The 26,145-nt window shown below is 43.8% G+C and overlaps 1 protein-coding gene across 1 annotated transcript in view; it reads right to left on the bottom strand.

Moving 5' to 3' along the window:
* ARHGAP40 (Rho GTPase activating protein 40) overlaps positions 1 to 26,145 on the bottom strand; it is a 70,754-nt gene that overhangs the window by 33,741 nt on the left and 10,868 nt on the right. The window contains exons 2-4 of the mRNA XM_038750533.1: positions 16,786 to 16,973; positions 13,060 to 13,280; positions 200 to 275 (exon numbers count right to left, since the gene is read on the bottom strand). Of these exons, the coding sequence (XP_038606461.1) occupies positions 200 to 275; positions 13,060 to 13,280; positions 16,786 to 16,973 (485 nt within the window). The remainder of the gene's footprint in view (positions 1 to 199; positions 276 to 13,059; positions 13,281 to 16,785; positions 16,974 to 26,145) is intronic.

The raw sequence follows: 26,145 nt of genomic DNA, 5'->3' as shown, positions 1-26,145 counted from the left end.
GACCTCTCTCCCTTTGAATCCCAAAACACAATCAATGATCTTTATTGAGCACTTACTGTGTGCGGAGCACTGTACTAAGTATATGGGAGAGCCCAGTATGGCAGAGTTGGTAGACATTTTCTCTGCCCCTAAGGTTGTGTACACAGAACAACAACTTGAAAGCAGAGTGTGTTTTCAGAGAACAGAAAGCCCTCCTTACACTTTGGGGTGTTTGAAGACCTTGGTTTCTCCCGTATCAGCTTCACATCCAAATCTTCTCTCTCTGGCAATGTCTCCTGCATGAAAATAAGAGACAGATCATTCTAGATTTACCAGAGATGGGAGTAGGGGGCAGGGGGTGTCTCCACTCAGTGAATAAGAAGCAGATAGAGAAGGTCAGGCGGGCAGTGTTTGGATTGATGGGGAAAAGAGTCATTTTCAAGAATTTGAGAAACATGAAGGGATGGGCAGGAAGAAGCTGCAACACATAAAATCCACATGCTAGAGAGGTTTCTTAGATAAGCCAGCTTTACCCCCAAAAGGCAGATACAAACTCATACTGTTAGACTTAAGGGTCAATATTTGTTTTCCTCTGGTTCAAACCAGCAATTAAACTAAGCACGCTTTCTTTGGCTGAAGGTAAACATGTCATAATCTCACCTCAGGATTGATGCATTCATTCACTCATTAAATCTTATTTAATTTAGACTGTGAGCCCACTGTTGGGTAGGGACTGTCTCTATATGTTGCCAACTTGTACTTCCCAAGCGCTTAGTACAGTGCTCTGCACACAGTAAGCGCTCAATAAATACGATTGATTGATTGATTTTTTAAGTGCTTACTGTGTGCAGAGCACTGTACTAAGCACCGGGGAAATTACAATAAAACAATGAACACTGACAATCCCTGCCCACAATGAGCTCAGTCTCGGGGGGTGGTGGAGAGACATCAATACAAATAAATAAAATACAGATATATACATAAGTGCTGTGGGGCTGGAGGGGAGGGAAGAGCAAAGGGAGTAAAATCAGGGTGAGGGTGACACAGAAGGGAGTGGAAGATGAGGAAAAATGGGGCTTAGTCTGGGAAGGCCTCTTGGAGATGTGCCTTCAATGCATCCAACCATCACCTACTGTTCTGAGAATATTTTTTTTCTGACTGTATTAATGCTCCATTTCAGCTCCAAAAATGTTTTTAAAAAAACCATACTGGTTAGGGAATAAATAAGAAAATCACCTTACCAGAAGTTCCCACAATTGAATTTACTAGTACATTTCTGCCAACTTCAGCATACAGTGATATTTCGTTGGCCCAAATCACACACAGTTCTTTGCATTTATTCAGGTCAGGCCAATTGGCCGTACAGGAAATGTGAGAGCGGAGAGTTCTGCAATAACAGCACGCTTCCATGGCACTGTTAACAGAAACAAAGTAAAACCCAGAGGAGTTTTACTCTAGAGGAGTGAGAAAGCTCACTCTTTCGTATCGCTCTTTCATAACCAAAGTTCAGCAAGATCAAGTTCTGAGATAAGATTGCTGGACATAGTCCAGAAGGGCAAAGCAACACATAAGGCAGGGATGGCATCCCCACACTGCTATCAGACTTTCACTCATTCCTTTCTTGGCAACTGATCTCTTACTGCTCCAATCATCCAGTCCTTGAAATGCCTGTTTCCTGTGACTTGAGAATTCTTCTTAAACTGCAGGTCCCAATGAGATTTAGAGACAGATCTTCCCTCCCACCTGTTTCTAAAATCTCAGGAGAAAAAGAAATGCTTTAAGTGCATCTTTGTTTGCACATTATCTGACAAGGTCAGGTGTTATATTTTCTCTGAAGATTTTTTTAAAAGAAGTTAAGCACGTACTATGTGTTAAGCACTTTTTCAAGCACTGGGGTAGATACAAGTTAATCAGTTGCAAGGTATTTCACTGGTCATTCATTAGCCTGACTGAGTGTCTCCTGGTGCACAGCACTAAACTAAGCACTTGGGAGAGTACAACAGAGTTAGAAACACAATCCTAGCCCTTGGTACTTCAGAAGGCACGTGGGTTTGCTTTGAAAAAGCAAATCTTCCTGGCATGTACTAATGGGAATAAGACAGAAGAGAGCCAAGAATAATATGTCCTGCCCTACTCTGTGTCAGTCAAACCAACACAGACCAGTGGATTCAGTTTGAATCGCTGCATTTTAAATAAAGCATGATGGAGAACTTGGAGACTCTACGAAACAGCATTTAACATGATCAAGGGGTTTATGGGTGGGAAGAGTAAAAGAAAGTGGGTCATTTAGTTCGGGAGAGAAAAGGTTGAAGGATAACATGGGGAGAGCGCTGACTATAACACAAGGAAAAAGGCTAATATCACAGCAAGAGGACGTTAGGTCCGCTAAATCTTTCTGAGCGTTATTACACCTACAACTCCCTCAGGGTTGCACCTGGAGAGTTTCCAGTACTCTACAAGTCATGGCTACGGGATGGAGAGTCAAGCGAAGGCATAACCATTTCATTCCTAGCTTGGGCAGTGGCTAGTGAGAAGAAAGAGATCTGCTACAAGTCAAAACTCACCTGTGTCGGGCAGCAGCGGAAAGGGAGAGAGTCAAGGGCAGAGACTTTTTTACTGCATGGAAGGAGGCAGTGGTAAACCATTTCCATATTTTTACCAAGAAAACTCTATGGATCCACTACTAGAACAATTGCAGGTGGAAGTTGAGCTTTCTGGGAGAGATGTGTCAGTGGCGTCGCTATGGGTCAGACACGACAACAGCATAAGACAACAACAACAACACCTACAACAGGTTGCTGAGAGAGCTTGTGGACTCCTCATTGCCAGGGCTTTCTTAAAACAGAAAGTCCGCTCTCTTGTTCCAGAGGGATTAGGCTCTCACAATCTGCTCAGAGGCAGGGGACTGGACCAGATCACCTCTTGAGGTCGTTTCATCTCTATAATATCATATTTAACTCCATCACAACTAAAACACATACCCAGATGACGGGAGTTTTTCCCAGAGCCCTACGACTACTCCATTTAAAACTCTTAAGTGAGCGGGACATTCAGAGACAGGATTTGTGTTACAATCAGCTACTGACACTGTAATCTAATTATGCCTTTGCTGGTCATTCTGGAATTTGATTCAAGGCACTAGCTCTCTCCCTACCCTCACTGCATGGTAGACAGGCATCTCCGGTCGTGCTAAAAGACATGAAGGGGCATCACTGCCTGGGTCGAATTTGTCTGTTATGTTGTACCTCCCCCTCTCCATCCCCCCTGCCTTACCTCCTTCCCTTCCCCACAGCACCTGTATATATGTATATATGTTTGTACGTATTTATTACTCTATTTATTTATTTATTTTACTTGTACATATCTATTCTATTTATTTTATTTTGTTAATACGTTTTGTTTTGTTCTCTGTCTCCCCCTTCTAGACTGTAAGCCCACTGTTGGGTAGGGACCGTCTCTATATGTTGCCAACTTGTACTTCCCAAGCACTTAGTACAGTGCTCTGCACACAGTAAGTGCTCAATATATACGATTGATTGATTGTACTCTCCCAAGTGCTTAGCACACAGCTTTGCACACAGTAAGTGCTCAATAAATACGATTGACCGAGGCACAGGGTACTAGGGCAGATGGGTCTGTCTTGGCTCATCCAGGAATGAAAGCCTAGAACTCTCTTCATTCTAGTTTAAACAGGGCACAGGCCTGGGGGACAGGACTCCTGAGTTTTAATCCTGGCTCTGCCACCTGCCTGATGTCTGACCCTTCTAGACTGTGAGCCCGTTGTTGGGTAGGGACCGTCTGTATATGTTGCCAACTTGTACTTCCCAAGCGCTTAGTACAGTGCTCTGCACACAGTAAGTGCTCAATAAATACGACAATGAATGAATGACCCTGAGCAAGTCACTTCATTTGTCTATGCCACAGTTTCCTCACCTGTAAAAATGGGGATAAAATATTCTCCCACCCCTTTAGGTTGTGAGCCCCACACAGGACAGGGATTGGGGCCTATCGTTTTTATCCTGTATCTGCCCCAGGCTCAAGTACAATGCTTGCCACAAAGTACGTGCTGGTCAAATACCACATATGCTTTATTATTATTTCATTGAAATGCTGAATTCTACAGCATTAAGCGCTTGGAAAACCACGTTCCAAATTTAAGAGGGAGAGAGAAATAGGGAGGAAGAGAGAGGCAGATGAGTGAGACAGACAGAAAAGGGAGGAAGAGAAAAAGAAAAAGAGGAAGAAGGGAGGTGGAGAGAGAAAAAACAGGGAGAAATAGAGAAAAAAGAGAGAGGGAGAGAGAATGAAGGGGTGACAGGGAGGGATTGAGAAAGAATTTCCTTCTGCCTCTCCCCTACACATGCAAGTCAGTCTTTTTCTTTCCTTTCACCTGGTATAAAGGACAGCATCCTCCATTTAATCTACAGCAGGCCTCATATTAAATGAATTAAGGAAGATGCAACTCAGAATCTTTGGACAGATTTGGTCATCAGCTGAACACCCCGCAGGGCTGAAACTGCCAACGACCGGTTACTGTGATGCTTTCGGTCCCCGGGGAGACCTCACTCCACCAATATTTACCGTTTCATTTCCACTCCCACAGCACCCAGACCCTAATCCTCATCACCGAATTCGTGCCTTTGAGATCATCGGAATCCCCGTGAGCCCTGCCAACAACTTCAGTCGAGTAGATTAATGAACCCTAATCTGTTCCTCTCTTTCTCTGTTCTGAGACCCAGCCCTGGGCCCCAGAACAACCACGGAAGCCAGGTGCTTGCTTGATCTGGGAGGTATAGGATGCCATAGGAATAAACACAAACAGACCCAAAGGGATAGTTTTGGGTTGTCCCTTCCCACTAGTTTTAACTGGCCTTGTCTTATGCCGTTGAGTCGTTTCTCACAGTGACACCAGGGCCCATCTCTCCCAGAACGCCCCGCTGTTCACCTGCAATCGTTCTGCTACTGTATCCATAGAGTTCCCTTGGTAAAAATGTGGAAGTGGTTTACCACGGCCGCCTTCCGCGCAGTAAACTCGCGTCTCCACCCTCGACTCTCTCCCATGCTGCTGCTGCCCAGCATGGGTGAGTTTTGACTTGTAGTGGATTGCCTTCCACACGCTAGCCACTGCCCAAGCTAGGAATGGAATGGGTAGGCCTCTGCCTGTCTCTCCTTCCCACAGCCGAGACTGGTAGAGTACTGAAAACCCTGCAGGTGCGACCCTAAGAGGGGTGTTTCAACTGGTATGACCCAAAAAAATAAAAACTGATCATCACACTGGGCCAGGGTCCTGGACCTTGGACTTCTGGACCCAGGACCCTCTAGACTGTAAGCTTCTTGTGGGAAGAGAATGAGTCTGTTTATTGTTATAGTGTATTTTACCAAGCGCTTAGTATAGTGCTCCGCTCAGTGCTCAGTAAATATGATTGATGGACTGACTTCTCTCTAGCCACATGAGAGCAGAGCTGACGATGTAGCAACACAGCACTGAACCTGGGACCCAGAATGAATGAGTCTCCTTCTTGGGGAGATTCCTAACAAGAATGGGGAGAATGGGATTTCTGCTCTGGTCCTTGGAAGTAATAATAATGACAATAATTAACAATATGGTTAATTATTAGAGAAGCAGAAGTGGCGTGGCTCAGTGGGCTTGGGAGTCAGAGGTTATGGGTTCTAATCCCTGCTCCCCCGTGACCTTGGGCAAGTCACGTGACTTCTCTGAGCCTCAGTTACCTCATCTGTAAAATAGGGATTAAGACTGTGAGCCCTACATGGGACAGCGTGCTCCCCTTGTATCCTCCCCAGTGCTTAGAACAGTGCTTCGCACACAGTGAGCGCTTAACAAATGCCATCATTATTATTATAATTATTATATGGTACTAAGCGCTGACTACGTGCAAAGCACTATAGTAGCACTGGGAACGATCCAAGTTAAACAGGTTGGGCAGTCCCTGTCCGTTTCCCCCAGTTAGTTTCTGTCTAATTAGGAGGGAGTAGAATTCCCATTTTTACTGATGAGGCAATTGAGGAACAGAGACGTTAAGTAACTTACCCACGGTCAAACAGCAGGTACGTGACAGAACTGGAATTAGAACCCAGGTTCTCCAACTCCCAGGCCTGTGCTCTATCCACCAGGCTACAGCTGAATGGCTTTCTCCCCATTCTCTGACTGGTCACCTCACTTCCCTGTCAGACCATCCTATCAGCCACCTCTGCACTTATGGGTTGACCTATTTCGTTATTAGTCACTTGGTGACTTACTTGGATCTATTTCAAATAGACCTAATAGATCTTAATCTAATCCCAGATCCTCCATTTGCCTGCTGGGCAACCTTGGGCAACTCACTTGACTTTTCTGTGCCTCAGTTCCCTCATCTGCCAAATGAAGATTAAATACCTGCTTTCCCTCCCCTTAGACTGTGGGAAAGGGACTCTGTCCAACCTGATTTACTTGTCTCTACCCCAGGGCACAGTAAAGCAGTAAGTGCTCAACAAAAAACACAATCATTTTGATTATGTTTGTCAATTTATTACTCTCTCCTTCATAAAAGTATAAACTCCTCAAGGACAGATATATCTATTACTTCATCTGGATGGCTCCCAAATACTGGCCATAGTGCTCTGCACAAAGCAGGGAACCTACCTACTAACTCTGGTATATTTTCCTCACCCAAGTGCTTAGTTAGTGCTTTGCACACAGTAAGTGCTCAATAGTACCACTGGATGATTGACTGATAGGGGTTCAACAAATACTGCAATGTAGATATATCTTGCAAGGGTTATCTTTTCCACTCAGTACTAAGAAGGGTAGTTCAGACTCCCAGGAGTTGCTCTCAGAGTGATAAAGGGGCCCAGGAACAGGGAAAACAAACAAAAATTCAAGCAATGGGAGAATGAAAACTGAATTACACCAATGGTAAGCATTATTAACAACAAATACAAGAAGTGGGAAGAAGATACATGGATACAGTATCTGAGATCACCTCAACTCCAAATATCACGGTGCAGAATGGTATAATAATAATAATAACAATAATGGCATTTATTAAGTGCTTACCATGTGCAAAGCACTGTTCTAAATGCTGGGGAGGTTAAAAGGTGATCAGGTTGCCCCATGGGGGGCTCACAGTCTTAATCCCCATTTTACAGATGAGGTAACTGAGGCCCAGAGAAGTGAAGTGACTTGCCCAAAGTCACACAGCTGACAATTGGCGGAGCCAGGATTTGAACGCATGACCTCTGACTCCAAAGCCCGTGCTCTTTCCACTGAGTCATGCTGCTTCTCTGGTGTATCTCTGGCATATCTTACGCCAAATATGATTCTCCACTTAAGTATTTAAAAACATCGGTTGGGGTGGCCTCCAATTGATACTTGGGCCAGGTAGATTTATACAAAGCAACTAAAAGTTTCCCAATGTAGGCCACATCCACATGGGTCCAAAGTTTTCTGAAGGGAAGAAACCCATTTTGTTGTTGGTTTTTTGCTTTTGTTTGTTTTTTTTTTTTAAATGGCATTGTACTAAGCGCAGGCTGGACACAGTCCCTGTTCCACATGGGGCACAACTATTAATCCCCATTCTCCAGATGAAGTAACAGAGGTGTCGAGAAGTTAAGTGACTTCCCCAAGGTCACACAGCAGACAAGTTCCAGAGCTGGATTAGAACCCAGGCCTTCCAACACTCAGGCCCGACCTCTTTCCACTAGTCTAAACTTATATTAGTGGGAATTGTGCCACACGGATCACATCACTACTTCTGGAATTAGTCCTATCTCCAGACACACCCCAGTAACCCAGGCAGCAGCACGTTTGACGGACAACAATAGTTTGGGCTTCTGGTTTTTTCCCAGTTTTCACATCCCAAGCCCTGCATCCTTCCTCCCCTCCCCAATCCCTGGAAGGTTCTGGGGGAGTCCTCAGGGCTACCAACAGCCCAGCTCCTTCCAGGACAACCCAGGGGTAATCCCAAGGAGATGGTCACACAGAAAAAAACACCCCATCAGTTGGTAGGATTTATTGAGCACTTACTATTTGCAGAGTACCAAACTCAGCAAATGGGAAACTATAATATGAAAGCATTGGTAGATATGATCTCTGACCTTGAGGAGTTTATGATCTCACGGAGGAGTTTACAGCTCATGCCAGGAAGCAGCAGGGCCTAAGGGAGAGAGCATGGGCCTGGGAATCAGAGGACCTGGGTTCTAATCCTAGCTCTGCCACTCATCTGCTGTATGACCTTGGTCAAGTCACTTCACTTCTCTGTGCCTCATTTATCCTGGCTGTAAAATGAGGGAACAAGACTGTGAGCCCCATGTGGAATCTGGACTGTATCCAACCTGATTATCTTGCATCTACTCCAGTGTCTAATAAAGTTGTCTGGCACATAATAAGTACTTACCAAATACCACTAAAAAAAAGGCTTTCTCTTTTCAGAAAAACCTTTGCCTCAGTTTCCTCAACTGTAAAATGAGAATACCTCTTCTCCCTCCTATTTAGAATGAAAGCCCCAGGTGGTACTGTCCATCCTGATTATAATAATAATAATAATAATAATAATAATAATGGCATTTGTTAAGCGCTTACTATGTGCAAAGCACTGATTATCTTGAATCTAAATGAGTGCTTAGAAAGGTGTTTGAAACTAAGTAAGCACTTAAATACCATAAAAACCCTTGATGCATTTCAGACCCTCAAGTATGACTTGTGCCAAAAAGATATAAAAACATATTGTAACTCTCCCAAGCACTTAATACAGTGCTCTGCACATAGTAAGCCCTCAAAAAATACCATCAATTGATCAAACTAGTTGTCCATGAGGGGCCAATATTTTGTCTCCACCAATGATGCTATGGACACTTAGAGGAACCATATAAAAATGTTGTTCTTCCACAAAATCCAGAAAATCATTTCTGTGCTAGCTGTCTAAGCTATTACACATCATTAATGTCAATATTCCCCTTATCTGTAATTTAAGTATCTCAATCAGTGGTATTTATTGAGTTTTTACTGCATGCAGAGCACTGTGCTAAGCCCTTGGATGAGTACAATACGAGTTGGTAGACACTTTCCGTGCCCACAGTTCATTCACACCCTAGAGGAAGAGAAAAACAACATAAATAAATTACAGATATGTACACAAAACGCTGTGGGATTGAGGGTACGGTGAATATCAAGTGTTTAAAAGGGCACAGATCCACGGGCATAGGCAGTGCAGAATGGAGAGGGAGAAGGGGAAATGCAGACTAGTTGTGGAAGGCCTCTTGAAGGAGATGTGATTTTCACAGGTATTCGAAGGTGGAAAGAGTAGTGGCTTGCCATATATGAAGGGGGAGAGAGTTCCAGGCCAGAGGGAGGACATGGGAGAGGGGTTGGTGGAAAGTCAGAGTTCAGTGAGTAGGTGGGTGTTAGAGGAGCAAAGTGTGTGGAGGTAAGATAGGACGGGGAAAGCTGACTGGGTACTTTAAAGCCGATGGGAAGGAGTTTCCATTTAATGTGACGGTTTTTGAGAAGTGGGGAGCCGTGGACTAAATGATTTTCCAGAACAATTACTCGGGCAGCCGAGTCAAGTAAGGATTGGCGTGGGAAAGACTGAGGTGGCACGTGACAAATACAGAGATGGAATCTGTTCACTCTACCTTGTGTGTGTTCGTTCTCTCTCTTTCATCACATTTCCTCAGTACTAAGCAAGACTCCGGCATCTCAGTGAGCTGGATCCCACCTCACACTGGAATTCAAACCCATCACCACCAATCACCAACTGGCAGACAGTGGCAAGTAAGAGCAGAAATTTGAAACGTGGGTACAGAGCTCACAAGCGACTGGGCCATCTTGCATCCATAGAACCTCCCAGTTGGTTTCTAAACCCTGGCAGGATACCAGTCGTAACAGGAGTCTTATCTACTAGTGATGAAACACAGAAGCCCCAGCACTTAATACAGTGCTTGGCTCATAGTAGACATTTAAAAACCACAATTATTATTATAAGCCTGGAAAAGGGGGATGCTTCTTTTCACTCAAATCTGGCCAAAGCAGAGGGAACGTTAGACAGGAAAATTAACAGGGATGACCCTGTACACATCTGTCTATTGATTTTGGAACCGTGTTTTACCAGTCCCGGCTGCAAGCCTGTTCAAGGAACACGGATGTACGCATGGGCACCAGCTTGGCCAGCAACAATTCAGAGTTTTTCCACCTGCTCCAAACCCCAGCCCCGCACCCTGCTACTGTGACCACCCTTCTCAGGTCATCCATATTAAAGCTGAAATAAAGACTAGATTGTAGACTGTAAGTCCCTAGATTCTAGGCCTCTAGACTGCGAGGGAATGAGTCTGTTACAGTGTACTTTCCCCCAAGCACTTAGTACAGTGCCCTGCACACAGTAAGTGCTCAATAAATACATTTGACTGACTATTCCAGTTACTATGAATACTTTGAATTGGTACAGTACTTTCATTTGTCTGGAGTTGCCTCACTCAGTGATCTCATTTATCCTTCCAACGTTCCTGGGAGAAAAGAAGGCATTAATATTCTCATTCTACAGATGAGAAAACTGAGGCCTAAGGAGAGTAAGTGACCTACCTGGGGCTACACACAGCAGGTCAGTGGTTCAATCAGAACAAGATCTCTGGTTGCCCAATTTACAGATCCAGATTTTTTCCAGTAGATCACCCTGCCTCCCTAAAAGGGTAATGTGGCATAGTGAAAACAGCATGGTATTAGGCGGGGGTTATTTGTTATCTTAGTTGTTAAGTGCTTATTGCTGTTCAAAATGCTGAAATAGTTACAAATTAATCACGCCAGACACGGTCCCTGTGCCACAAGGGGGTCACCGTCAAGTAGAAGGGAGAACAGGTATTGAATCCCATTTTTACAGCTGAAGAAACTGAGGAAAAGAGAAGTAACTTGCCCAGGTTCACACACAGCAGGCAAGGGGAAAGCCAGGATTCAATCATTCAGTGGTGTTTATTGAGTGCTTACTGTGTTCAGAGCACTGTACTAAGTGCTTGGGAAAGTACAGTGCATTAATTCATTCATTCATTCAATCGTATTTATTGAGCCCTTACTGTGTGCGGAGCACTGCCCTAAGCGCTTGAAATAATGGCATTTGTTAAGCGCTTACTATGTGCAAAGCACTGTTCTAAGCACTGGGGAGGATACATAGAACCAGCATGGCTCAGTGGAAAGAGCACGGGCTTTGGAGTCAGAGATCATGGGTTCAAATCCCGGCTCCACCAGTTGTTAGCTGTGTGACTTTGGGCAAGTCACTTAACTTCTCTGGGCCTCAGTTACCTCATCTGTAAAATGGGGATTAAGACTGTGAGCCCCCCGTGGGGCAACCTGATCACCTTGTAACCTCCCTAGCATTTAGAACAGTGCTTTGCACATAGTTAGCCCTTAATAAATGCCATTATTATTATACAAGATGACCAGGTTGTCCCACAGTGGGGCTCACAGCCTTAATCCTCATTTCACAGATGAGGTAACTGAGGCACAGAGAAGTTAAATGACTTGCCCAAAGTCACACAGCTGACAATTGGCAGAGCCGGGATTAGAACCCATGATCCCTAACACCCAAGCCCATGCTCTTTCCACTGAGCCACGCTCTGGCTTCAAGACCCGTGGTCTTTTCACTAAATCATCTCAACTCTGTCACTTGTCTGCTGTGTGATCAAGTCACTTAACTTCTCTGGGCCTCAGTCACCTCATCTGTAAAATGGGGATTAAACCTGTGAGCCCAACCTGATTAGCTTATATCTATCCCCGTGTTTAGTACAGTGCCTGGCATAAAGTAAGCCCTTAACAAATGCCATTTTAAAAAAGAAATGAATGTGACTCTCCAAACATCTCGTACATAATCAAGAAATCCTAGAATGTGCCCTGCTCAATGTGCCCTGCTTGTCACCCCTGCCTGCTGCATTGGGCAACTCACTACCTCGATTTCCCCATTGGCAAGATAAGGCTCTCACCCAAATACCTCCCAAAGGCAGGGGATTCATGACATAACGTCTGCTTAGCATTCTGAACTCTCTGGAGGAAACTGAAAGTTGTTGCAAAAATGTCGTTATCTGGAGTGATGTTGAACGAGCCCTAAAGAGGTAAGAGGAACTGGCCAGTGCTCCCTGCCCTCTGGACTCGGGGTCCAAACACACAGTGTTTTGGATACAAACAAAATAAGAGAAGCAGCATGGCGTAGTTGAAAAAGCACAGGTTTGTGAGTCAGAGGACCTGGGTTCTAATTCTGACTCCGCCATTTGCTTGCTCTGTGACCTCAGGCAGGTCGCAACTTCTCTAGCTCACTGTGGGCAGGGATTGTGCCTATTTATTGTTATACTACAGTCTCCCAAGTGCTTAGTACAGTACTTTGCATACAGTAAGCATTCAATACGATTGAGTGAATGAATGTGCCTCAGTTTCCTCATCTGTAAAACGGAGATTATGATTGTGAACCCCAAGTGGGACACGGCCTGTGTCCAACCTGATTATCTTATATCTACCCCATCGCTTAGTACAGTGCCTGGCACAATGTAAGTGCTTAACAAATACCATTAAAAATAATCCAAACCTTAGGAAGCTTCTTTTCAATTCAGAAAAAATCTGTACGAAAGTCTTGGAATGAAATTCAAGATGCCAGTTACAAACAAAGCCCTACTGAGAGCTCACCTCCTCCAGGAGGCCTTTCCAATCTGAGCCCCCTTTTTCTTCTCCTCTTCCCCATTCCCCCCGCCCTACCTCCTTCCCCTCCCCACAGCACTTGTATATATTTGTACAGATTTATTACTCTATTTTCCTTGTACATATTTACTATTCTATTTATTTTGTTAATGATGTGCATAGAGCTTTAATTCTATTTGTTCTGACGATTTTGACACCTGTCTACATGTTTTGTTTCGTTGTCTGTCTTCCCCTTCTAGACTGTGAGCCCGTTATTGGGTAGGGACCATCTCTATATGTTGCCGACTTCTACTTCCCAAGCGCTTAGTACAGAGTTCTGCATACAGTAAGTGCTCAATAAGTACGATTGAATGAATGAATGAATAGCTTAGGCCACAGATTTTGTAGAACCATAAAAAAAGTAGCGTAGTCACCTCAGAATCCACAGATCCAAATATGTCTCGGACGTCCCGCACTGGCTGCTTGTTCTTCTTGCGGATCGACCGCGTGTAGGTGTCCAGTCGACGTTGCACGGCGGCGGCCTGGGTCTTGGTCAGGGTGGACAGGAGCACGATGTTATCACTGTCCGACGTGGGATCACCGAGGAGATTGGACAGTCCCGCGTCCTGCAGCCACTCCGCCTCCGCCTCCCCTTCTGTGGAATAACGGAGGTGGACCCCAGTGATCCAGTGAGCCCCCCGAAGAGCAGCGAGGTGTAGCGAATAGAGCACGGGCGTGGAAGTCGGAAGGTCATGAGTTCTAATCCAGGCTCTGCCACTTGTCCGCTACATGACCGTGGGCAAGCCACTTAACTACCAAGTGCCTCGGTTACCTCGTCTGTAAAATGGGGATTGAGACTATTAGCCCCACATGGGATAGGGTCTGTGTCCAACCCAAATTGCTTGTATTCACCCCAGCACTTAGTGCAGTTCTTGGCACACACTAAGTACTTAACAAATACTACAATTACATTACACAGCACTGGATCCCTTTTTGCTTGGTATTTTTATTTTAAACATTCGGCCTCACTCCTTCTCACCTCCTGTGACTGAGTCCCATAGTCAGGAAGCTGGGCCAGTGTTTATAGGGACCTAGTAGGGGAATGCAATAGCTCTGGAGCTGTCAGGAGACAGCTTTCATTCATTCATTCCATCGTATTTATTGAGCACTTACTGTGTGAGGAGCACTACATTAAGCGCTAGGGAGAGTACAATATAACAATAAACAGACACATTCCCTGTCCTCAATGAGTATACAGTCTACAGGGGGAAACAGACATGAACAGAAATAAATTACGGATATGGATATAAGTGCTGTGGGGCTGAGTCAATGCAGGAACACGCTCGGCTATTATATAGGTTTTGCAAAGTTCTCCAAAGAAGGGTGTGCATGTGTGTGTGTGTGTGTGTCTGTTTGTCTCCTAAGGATGCCATTCCTCATACCACAAATTGTGCTACAGAGCCAGCAAAGTTGTGACTGGAATTTTTTAATACTCTCAGGGACAATTCTATCCAGCTCTTGAGAGTCCCCTTCTCTAAGCCACTCCATATTCATGGTCAGATTTTTTTTTTGAAAAATTTCACGCCCACACCAGATGCTTGATGAAGAAAAGCAACACACACACACACACACACACACACACACACACACACACACACACACACACAAATTCAGTGCTCTGCCCTCTGGGGAGTTTGATGCTGTTAGGTGACTATCCACAATCATTAAATACATTTGTTGTGTGCTTTAGAGAAAAGATTAGTGCTCTATTCCACAGCAATTTTAAAGGGGTGTCCCATAGATTAAAAGCTGTAATGCCTGAAGACATTTTCCCACACAAACACACATGTGCCTTTTGTGTTGGTTGCGCTGGTAACTGCTGCATTTTAGTTTTCAGGTTTTAATCAACACAACAGAAATCAGAGACTTTTTTTTCCTAAATTCTTTTCCAACAGAACATTTTTTAAAGTCAATTTTTTGCTCGAAAGTAGGACATTCACTTTGGTCTAGCTGTTTCTTTTAGTTGGAGAAGGGAATTGATGACAAACTCCCAAACCTAGGCTCCTGCTGAGACTATTGCCTTCCCAGCCAGACTTCCAGGGGCAGTTTTTCTTGTTCTGGCTCCAGGTTTCACCACACGTGAAAAATGAATCATAAATTTGCCTAGTGTTGTTTGGCAGTGGCCTGAAAATTCTGTACAAAGAAGACTTGCTGGTTTAGGACAAAACTTAACCTAGAAAACTTGCCTCTGTTCTTGGAAAATTCTCCTCACAATTGTTGATCTGTTCTCCTGACTTCCCACTTACTCTTTCAAGAGCACAACTGCAGGCAGAAGTGAAGTTTTTTAACTTCATCATAATATCGACTCCCTATTTGAGGTAGCTGGGTCCATTCATTTCTATGTCCCAAGCCCTGATTTTGATCCCCTTAAGATTTCCTTATGCCAAGCTTAAATTTTCACCAGCACCTGCACGAAAGTTATAAGGGGAAAATATCGATGTCACAATTTTAGGAAACGTAATGACTAAAATAGGAATTGGAATGTAATCATCTCACCAACATTTTCCATAACTGGGAGCTCTTTCTTAATTAACGTTTTCAGATCTGTTCACTTTGTTGTTTATCTGCTAGGTAGTTTTGTGACTCTTTGTCTCCATTTCACATCAAGGTTTCTTCCTGCCCACACCATAATGGCTATGAAAAATCAGGTTAAGCTCTGAAGTGCAAATTTGTGCTGCTGGCAATAAAATTAATGATCTACGTAATTACTAAGGATTTTTTGTGTCCAAGAAAAGCAGTTTGGCAAGATGTCGTAATGCCATGTGGTGGTCTTCATGGGCTGTGGACGAGTGTTCTGAAATCTGACTGTAATTTACACCCAATTTCTAACTTCATCAGAACAGACCCCCGGGATCGGTGACTCAATATTCCTTCTTGTAAATAGGGGAGAGGGGGAAGTTCTGTTTTTTCAAAAACTATGGAAAATCTTCACTCCTGCTCCCTCTGAGGGAGGACGAAGCACGTTTCTTTAATAAAGGTTTAAGAGAGATGGACAGCCAGACAGAAACAGCCAGGCAGTCAGAAACAGAGCCAGAAACCAACAGCCAGACAGAAACAGAAACAGCCAGGCAGAAACAGCCAGACAGAGCAAGACAGCTTGATGTATAGCTTTAATTTATTGATATTAATGCCTGTTTCCCCCTCTAGACTGTAAGCTTGCTGTGGGCAGGGAACGTATCCACCAACTCTTATACTGTGCTCTTCTGAGTGCTCAGTACAGTGCTCTGGACACATAAGCACTCAATAAATACCACTGATTGACTGAGACAGCACAATCTCAATTGTTTGTGTGGGTGTGTGTGTCTGTGGGAAATGAGAGCTGCCTACTGAGAGCTCACCTCCTCCAGGAGGCATCCCAGACTGAGCCCCCTTTTTTCTCTCCTCCTCCCCATCCCTCCGGCCCTACCTCCTTCCCCTCCCCACAGCACCTGTATATATGTTTGTACAGATTTATTACTCTATTTATTTTACTTGTACATATTTACTATTCTATTTATTTTGTGAATGATGTGCATCTAGCTTTATTTCTATTTATTCTGATGACTTGACACCTGTCCACATGTTTTGTTGTCTGTCTTTCCCTTCTAGACTGTGAGCCTGTTGTTGGGTAGGGATCGTATCTATATGTTGCTGACTCGTACTCTCCCAAGCGCTTAGTACAGTGCTCTGCACACAGTAAGCGCTCAATAAATACGATTGAATGAATAAATGAAGTGACAGGGATTCAAGATCAACTACTCTAAAGGACTCAGAGGCTAAAGCAACTGGCACATCAAATTATTATTTGAAAAAGAAAATTATTTTTAAAAGACTCATACGTTCCATGGATGTATATCCCGCTTCCATAAATGTCACCAGATCTGCCCCCACTCTAGCCCTGCCCCAGCATGGCATGCTAGAGATCGGGTTGACTAACATGAAACAAAAATATTTCATCCTGATGGCTCAACTCAATCAGGTAATGACCTGGACCAACGCATCCATTCTCCCACATTGTTTTCTAAAATGAATTTCTCCAGGCAAGATCCTACTCGGGCTAAACCGAAACACAGCCTGACCTCTTTTCTTCATGCCAAGGACTATTCTAGATGTTTACTTACCCTCGGGGAGTTTTGCTTCCATAATGCTGCCCTCCTCCTGTTCTGACTCATTGCTCTGTTTGATGTTCTCCACTTCTGTCCAAAAGTCCTCCATCGATAAGCTATCTGCAGGGTACGGTTCCGAAGACAGAGGCGGCAGGGGACTCTTTGGTGGAAACTGATTCATCTTGCATGGGAAATGTTGAGAGCTGAAAAGACGGGTTGGAAAATAAATAGGTAACTTCGCTTTACTGGATCAGCTGTAATAGTTGGGATCATTCTTTATTATTCCTTAGCTTATTTCTTCCCAAGAGCTCAATGCTCACGTGAGACCTCGTTTCTCTGATCACAATCCCAAGGTAAGGAGGAAAGGAGAAGATATTTTTCTCATTTACCCTAAGGTTCATGAAGAGGAAGTAACTGGGCAGACTTCTCCAGGTCAATGATAATTGCGGTATGTATTAAGCACTTACGACGTGCCAAGTACTGGAGTGGATGCAATACAATTCGTTCAGAGGCAGACCCCATGCCAAAGGAGCTCACAGTCTATGGGAGACGGAGACCAAGTATTGAATCCCCTTTTTACGGAGGAGGAAACTATGGCACAGAAAAGTGACTTGACCAAGGTCACACAGCAGACTGATGGCAGAGCCAGGATTAGAAGCCAGATCTCCTTACTCCCGGGCCCAGGTTCTTTCCACTAGGCCATGATGTGATTAGTCTATAAGCTCCCTGAGGACAAGAACAGGGGCTGAGCCTAATTATTGCCAAGAACCCAAAGAGCGCAAGAGAATGTGATAAGTCCTATGGGCTGATGGACAAGCATTAGTATTTGTTGACGTGCCTAAGTGGTTAAAACTTTGGCAATAACATCTCATGATAATGACAATACAATTTTTTTTCAGAATTCTAAGGGCTCTTTTCTTTTGTATTTATTCGTAGTAAGTACCTCTGGGCTACAAATTGTGCATTCCAGAGATTGTGTAGTACAGGGCATGTTTTACATGTAATTTTTTTCCCCATACTGCCCTGCTAGTGACCCTTAAAAGGTTCTGCCCTTCAGTGGAGGCCTACGAGGTCACTGATAGCCCATCAGTGAGGTACAGCATTTGGTTTCCTATGAAAGGGGTTTTTATCTGATCAGCCCACAGAGCAAAGCCTCCTGAAGTACTAGAGCCAAAAATCCAGCAGCCCAAACAGCACCCCAAATAAAAAGCATCCACACACGTATGCACCCCAAGGGGCTAGTAGCCAGATACATAATACCCGTTTCCAAGCTCCACCCTTATGAGGCAAAACACTAATATATATATTTATACATGTATGTGTATACATATATATGTATATTAAGGACTGGGGCGAGCCGGAGGGCAGGGATGGTACCTTCCGCTTGAACTTTGTCGCAATAAAGCCATAAGAGTACAGTTCTTCTGCAATTCGAAGAATCAGCCTGCCCTAATGGATAGGTGGATAGTGCACAGGCCTGGGATTCAGAAGGACCAGTGTTCTAGTCCTGGTTCTGCCATTTATCTGCTTTGTGACATTGGACAAGTCACTTAACTGCTCTGTACCTCAGTTACCTCATCTGTAAAATGGGGATTAGGACTGTGAGCCCCATGTGGGAGATAGATGGTTTCCAATCCGATTATTTTGTCTCAACCCCAGCACTTAGAACAGTGCCTGGCATGTGGTAAGCATTTAACAAACACCATAAAAAAAAATAACTGCCATAACTGCCAAAATAACTGGTGACACTGCATCCATGAGTATGAGTTTCACTGGGAAAGAATCTCTTGCACTCATTCATTCAATGATATTCACTGAGCATCTACTGTGCGCAGAGCACTGTACTATGCTCTTGGGAGAGTACAATACAACAGAGTTGGTAGACATGATCCCTGTCCACAAGAAGCTTAGAGCCTGCGGAGGGAGACAGACATTAAAATAAATTATGGATATGTACTTCAGCGCCGGGGGCTTGCTCGATCCAACTAAGGCAAGACAGAAGTATGCGCAGTTGGCTTTAGAGGTTACAGGAAATGGCATATTTTTCATTATTTTCGGAACTGATTAAATCTATCATAGGCTTGAGATGGTGGAAATCCAGGAGGGCCCTAGACCAAATTTGCACCCTCCTGTCCTCTGTGGAGCACATGTGCACCCCTACTTCTGAGCATCTGTCCCCCTCAGTGGCTACAGCAGAGGAAATGGGATGGCAGCTCCCTGCCCCTTCATCCAAACAATGGCTCATTTATTTATTTTATGGTATTTGTTAAGCATTTCTTAGGTGTCCGAAACTGTTCTAAGCATTGGAATAGATACAAGTGAATTAGCTTGGACATAGTCCCTGTCCCTCATGGGGCTTAGCAGTCTCAGTAGGAGGGAGAAAAGGGGAATTGAGGCATAGAGAAATTAAAGGACTTGACCAAGGTCACACAACAAGCTTTAGGCAGAGCTGGGATTACAGTGCTCTGCACATAGTAAGCGCTCAATAAATACGATTGATGATGATGGTTAGAACCCAGGTACTCTGACTCCCAGTTCCATGCTCTTTCCAATAGAGCACGCTTCTTTGCCACTACACTAAGCGTTTGGGAGAGTACAATACAACAGAGTTGATAAACACATTCCCTGCCCATCAGTTTGTTAGGGTGACTTATCTGGGTGAAGATGGGACATGAAAGGAGAGAATTATTCCTGGACTCATTCAGAGCAGAATGGAAGTTCAACCCCCCTTATCCAGAATGCTATAAATAATCAAATACAACCATATACATCATTACAGGCAGTAATATGAGTGTGTGTGTGTGTGTTTGTGAGACAGAGAGGGAGAGTATATATAAGCATTAGTATATCTACTGATTATACTCACATATACACATAGAACATCTCATATACAGATCACATAAGGGACTAATCCAGTTTTTTTTTTCTGTGAAAGAAAAGGGGACTCATGGTTTTCTTCTCAAAGGAAAGGATGGCTGTTCATCTCTCCCAGGAAGTCTTCTCTGACTAATCCTGCCCCTATTTTCCTTCCCTATTGCATCACCTATGCACTCAAGTCTGTAACCCCTAAATGCTTACTCACCTCACTGCCCCTATTTATATGTCCTTAATATCTGTTGCTTTCCATACCTGTCATTTATTTCCATTCCTGTCTCGCAGCTAGGTTGCAAGCTTTTTGAAGGCAGGATTCATGTCTACCAACACTTTTGTATTGTACTCTCCCAAGCACTTTGTGATATGCAAACAATAAGCAGAAGAAGCACTGTTGCCTAGTGGACAGAGCACGGTCCTGGACGCTAGAAGGACCTGAGTTCTAATCCCAGCTCCACCACTCATCTGTGGTGTGACCTTGGGCATGTCATTACCCTAATCTGTAAAATGGGGATTAAAACTCTAAGCCCCACATGGAACATATACTGTGTTCAACCTAATTAGCTTGTATCTACTCCAGCACTTTCACAGTGCCTGGAACATAGTAAGAGCTTAACAAGTACCATAAAATAAACTAAGCACTAAGATAACACTGATGGATTGCTCGAGGAATTAAAAGGATAAACTGACAGTAACAGTGAAGCAGGTGCTTAGTACAGCACCCTGCACAGAGAAATCAATAAATATGATTGATTTATTAGGGATTGAATGAGGAGCCAGTGGCTTTTCTGAATTGCTAAAAGGGGAAAGCCAAGTCGAATTGCCTAGGCTAAGGGGATGGAAAACCGAGGCTTTGTTCAAGTGCCCTTCCTTCTCCCTCTCATTTTCATTTCCTCTTCTCACGAGCTTGGTTACTGGAGAAGCTGCTAGAACCTTCTGAGAACTTCTCATTTTTACAGGGACTTTCCAAAACTGATATATTGATGAGCGACTATAGGAACGTCTGGAGAAAAGGACTTCACTCTAACCTGGTGCATTTTTATCCGTAGGATTATCAACTTTAAATTGGGCCCGAGGCCTGCCCTGGATCTGGGCATGTTACAAACGAAAGAGAAAACATGGTCTCTGCCCTCAAGGAGTTTTCAGGTTACAAAGGAGAGGCAGGTCAAGCATAAATAAGATTATAAAAATATATTCAAAAATAGCACAGTACATGCAAAAACGAATTATAACTGCTTATATTGTACTCTCCCAAGTGCTTATTACAGTGCTCTGTACACCGTAATCAGAATCGGTAGCAGCGTGGCCTAGTGCATAGAGGATGGGCTTGGGAGTTTAAAGGACCTGGGTTCTAATCCCAATTCCAACACTTGTCTGCTATGTGATCCCAGGCAAGTCACTAAACTTCTCTGGGCCTCAGTTACCTCATCTGTAAAATGGGGATTAAGACTGTGAGCCCCATATGGGGCATGGACTCTGTCCAATCTGATTAGCTTGATTTTAATCCAGTGCTTTGTACAGTGCCTGGCACACAGGAGGTGCTTCAGAAATACCCTAAAAGAAAGAAAAAAGGTAAGCTCTCAATAAATACAACTGATTGATGATTGATTTAGCTGCTTAGAGACATTCAGAGATGCTAAGAGCTTGACCAGTATTTACTGCGGTTATTTATTGTGGTTATTTAATGTTGTCATCCTGTGTGCAAAGCCACTATATTTAGCACTTGGGAAAGTATAATTGTGGTAAAAAAAAGACATAATCCTCATCTAAAATTGCCAGACGTCATCCCCAGGACTCGACTCAATCAATGGTATTACCAAGTGGAATTTAGTGAGAGGTAAGAAGCTTTGCCCATTCCTCTGAAGGCTTCACCACAGCTGCTTCAATAATTAATAGCAATTACCACTCCTCCTTTTCCCTCCTCCTCCTCCTACTTCTCCACCACCACTACCCCTCAAATTTTAAACCTCTTTTTTCGAGTGAGAATATACTCATTTTGCAAAGTTTGCCTGTTTATGAGTTGTGCTGGAGGGGGAGAAAGAGAAATGTCCAAAGTATGTTTGTAGAGAAAAAAATCTTAGAATCAAAGGACAGAGTGGCAATAATAGTAAAAAAAAATTGTGGCATTTGGTAACTGCTAATTATGTGCCAAGCACTGTACTAAGTCCTGGGAGAGAGACAATGTAATCAGATAAGTATATTTGTGGCATTTTTTACGGGCTTCCTATATGTCAAACACTATACCAAGTGCTGGAGTAGATAAAATACACTCAGTCCCTGTCCCACATGGGGCTCAGAGTCTGAGATATTTAATTCTCATTTTACAAATGAGGAAACTGAGGCACTGAGAAGTGACTTTCCCCAGGTCCCACATTAGGCAGGTGGAGTCACGATTAGAACCCAGATCTCCTGACTCCCAGCAATGTACTCTTTCCATCAGACCACACAGCTTCTCAACTTGGTATTATCTGCAAGCCCTCGTTCAATGCACTTAATAAGTGTTAATAATAATCAAAATCCACAGATGCAAAGGCGGTGAAAAAGGAAGCAGTAGATCACAAAGATCTTCAGACTTTTGAAAATCATTCTCAATTTAATTTCCTCACAAGCACTGCACCCTGTGGTTAACCAGGATGTGTGTTTGTACACTGAGACCACTGTCTGAGTCTTTGGCAAAGTTACCTATGGCTGAGTGAAAATAGTCTGGATAAGAGGTCGCTTACCTCCAAGGAAACACAGGAAAAAGAACTTTAGGAGTTTCAAAATAGCAAGGGATAGTTTATTTCGGTTGTCTAACAAGGAAGCTGGAAATGAGAAAAGTTTTTAAATACCGACTATGTGGAAAGAAGTCAAAAGTTACAGTAGCGAGACATTTACTCTACAAAGAATTCTTTCTTCCATAAAGAGAAAGTTGGAGATGATCAAGTTTGGCAACTTCATTATCTCTCTCTTTAGGGAGTTCAAATTTTAATTTTTAAAAAGCTAATTTGTCTTGTAATCATGCTATTATTCTCCTCTAAGTAATTATGGCTAATGTTTGCTGCTTTACACACTCCTTTCCTGACAATTGTCAGTTTATGCCTACTTCATTTTATGAAAATTCCCACATTTCAGAGAGAGGTGTTGTCAATGTACCCAACTTTGTGCTTCCAAATCCTTCAATTACACACTGTCTCATTGAAAGGCTTGGGAAAACAGCCAAGAAAACTAAGTTAGAACATGCCCGATCATACAGGAGTTTGGGAGAGTGATGGGGTGGAGAGTAATGCATTTTGCATCACACTTTCATTTTGCCAAAGCAATTATCTCACTTTATCCCCACGACACTCCTGAGAGCTAGCAAGAGGCCGGTTTCATTACCTCCATTTTACAAATGAGGAAACTGGGGCCGAGAAAGCTTAAATGACACCTAAGATCAACCAGCAAGTCAGTAATGGAGCTAGGAATTAGAACCCCACGTGTCCTAACTCCCAACAAGACCACACTGCTTTCTGAAACAGGGAACTGGACACTGCCCAAGTCTCAATTCCCAGATTTCAGAGGAAAGGGGCCCCTCCGAAAAGGTCCAGACCCCGGAAGGGGAGGAGTGAATTCCCAAGATTGCCTTAAGGGAATCATATTTACCAGGCAAAGTAAAGCACCGATCCAAAAGCCTTTACTTCAAAGAGATTCACTTGAAGAAGCACCAGATGTTCCCAGTAAGGAAAACCTGTTGGAAGTTGGGGTCAGGGGAGACTTATGGGAAGTCGTCTGCTCTATCAGGAAAACAGCCAAAGAAACCTCGGGCAGCCTTTTCACGGGCTTCTGATGATGCTCCTACTCTAGTGGGTTAAAAGATCTTCGGAAGAGAATTTGAACACCAGTTTCTAGGTCCATAGCAGGATCCCCAAATATGGAAGCAGAGAAAATGGAACCTATTTTCACACCTAATGGTGAGGGGGGAAAGGGTCAGACAAGCAAATTAAACTCTTGCACTCAAACAGTTTCAATCATTACCTACAAACCATACCCAATGCTTAATGGCGAGGCAGTATCGTCTACCCCAAGGTCTTGGAATACAGCCGATTTCCCAGGACTGGGACCATGTTCAAAGCAACATGACTTCAGTTCATTCTCTGTAAGAACTGAAACGGGTTGCACAGATGTAGGGAGGGCAGAACAACTGCTTGGACTACTAGCAAAGCACAGGCTCCAACCATGTAGTTTAGCAACAGACTCTGGGGTGACAAACCTGTTTGGCGTTTAGACATACTCGGGAGAGAGGGATTGTTTTACTGGAGGGGGACTGTGGGAACATCAGAACAGCAAGAGCCCCATCCAAAAACCGTGACAAGCCCTGCATGAGATAAGGTGATCAATGGGCCAGAAAAACTAGGTTTTTTCAGCCACACCCGCTGACAGATAAGATCTCTCTGTCATTAGATGATTTTTTAAAATGCAGATGGCAAGATCTGCATCCATGAAGGAAGAAGAGTCCTAGCAGATCTTTGAAGGAGGAGAGGAGTAATGAAGGGAGGGCCCTCCCAGACTCCTTTCTGTAACTGATACTTTAGAGAAGCAGCATGGCAGGGTGGGACTGAGAGTCAGAAGGTCACGGGTTCTAATTACATCTCTGCCACTTGTCTGTTGTGTGACCTTGGGCAAGTCATTTCATTTCTGTGTGCCTCAGTAACCTCATCTATAAAATGGGGATTGAGTCTGTGAGCCCCACTATGGACAGGGACTGTTTCCAACCTGATTCCAACCTACCCCAGTGCTTTGTACAGTGCCTGGCACGTAGTAAGCGCTTAACAAATACCACAATTATTATTATTATCTAAGATGGAAATGCTAAAAAGAGACGATACCAAAGTATATTTTATGATGAGGAAAAAATACGTAAGAAATGGTTTGTCTACAAAGCCAAATTTTTGTGGGGAATGAATGGGAAAATTTATGGGCCATTATAGAGCACAAATCAAAACCCAAGACACTGTGCCAAAGTGGAATCACTCCTCGGATATTGGGAGATCACTCCCCTTTTGGATGGAGAAGTGGTTTTGTGGGGGTGGGGTGGGAGGGGATGGGAGAAATTACCAAGCCTCTTGCCTGGGTTATCAAGGAAGGCTTTGGGAAAGAGGAAAAAAAGGCAGCTGGATGGATGTGGGATTTAGAAGCAGCACAGCCTAGTGGATAGGGCAGGAGCCTGGGAGAAGGATCCGGGTTCTAATCCCAACTCTGCCATGTGCCTGCTGTGTGACCTTGGGCAAGTTACTTAACTTTTCTGTACTTCAGTTACCTCATCTGTAAAACGTGGAGACTGTGAGCCTCATGCGGGACATGGACTGCATCCAGTCTAGCAACTGCCTCAGTGCTCAGTACAGTGCCTGGCACATAATAAGCACTTACCAAACACCTTTAAAAAAAAAAAGGCAGAGGGAAAGTATAAAGTGCTAGCTGGGAGTCCAAAATGGAAAAAGCACAGGGACCAAAGTGTTTCCTTCAGTAGAGAACAGGCTGGGGAGTAGGGGATGTGGGAATGGGATCAATTTATTAATATTAATAATAATAATAATAATTGTGGTATTTGTTAAGCACTCATGTGCCAGTGCTGGGGTAGATACAAAGTTAATAAAATAAGGCAGAGGGAGGCTTCTACAGACAAGATTGATGAAATGAGCTTTGACAGGGGCTTGCAGGACAAAGATGCTTGAAGACATTAGGCACATCATGTATGCACAAATCATCGAGAGAGTACTTAGGCATTTTCTATCCCTGCTGAGATGGCAACATCACGAAATACCCAGTTCCTCTCCCTGTCCATAAAATGAAAGCGGTAGACTTTTATCATGACCAAGTTGTTTTCGGTGAGCTACCTGAATGGGATGTTTATAATGGAGTTTTAATCCCATATCTCTCACATAATAAAGACATCCTCCTCTTCATTTGAAACCCTCAAAAATAGGAGAGTCCTGGCAGATTAAACCATCACTGTGATTCAGTCTAACAAAGGCCCATGTGAACTTCTGGCTGACAGAAACTGGGCCCTTACATCCCCCCATAAAAAATGGATCAGTTCCAGGCAGGGCAGACCCCACCAGCCTAGACCAGGCAAGCAATCAAGGCCAGGCGGAGGGTAGGGGAAATGTCCCTGCTCTGAGAAATGGACAAGGAGGACTCAGGACCCACAAAAGTGACCCTGATGTGATGCTGGAACCAGCAAGTAGAAGACACCTTGACTAGGCTTCATTGACAGAACTAAGCCCCCCTCCACACTTCTCTCTAAAGTTCCTCCAGCTAAGCTCAGCAGCAGAAGAATAGAGACTACATTTCTTCTAGGACAAGGCACTTAGAAAAAGGCACTTTGCCTTCTACCTTCCCTTCACTTAAAATGTGATGCAAGGAGGCACAGTAATTACAGCATTACAGTAATAATAATAATAAGGAAAAAAAATCTAGTCAGTATAGAACTGGCAAGTAAACGCTTTTCAAAATGTGTACCGGTGTCCTGAGAAAGAGAACAGG

The sequence above is a fragment of the Tachyglossus aculeatus genome, chromosome 8 (assembly GCF_015852505.1).
Source record: "Tachyglossus aculeatus isolate mTacAcu1 chromosome 8, mTacAcu1.pri, whole genome shotgun sequence".
Taxonomy (NCBI): Eukaryota; Metazoa; Chordata; class Mammalia; order Monotremata; family Tachyglossidae; genus Tachyglossus; species Tachyglossus aculeatus.
Note: the sequence above shows the minus strand (reverse complement) of the source record. Positions and strands in the feature narration are given on the sequence as shown.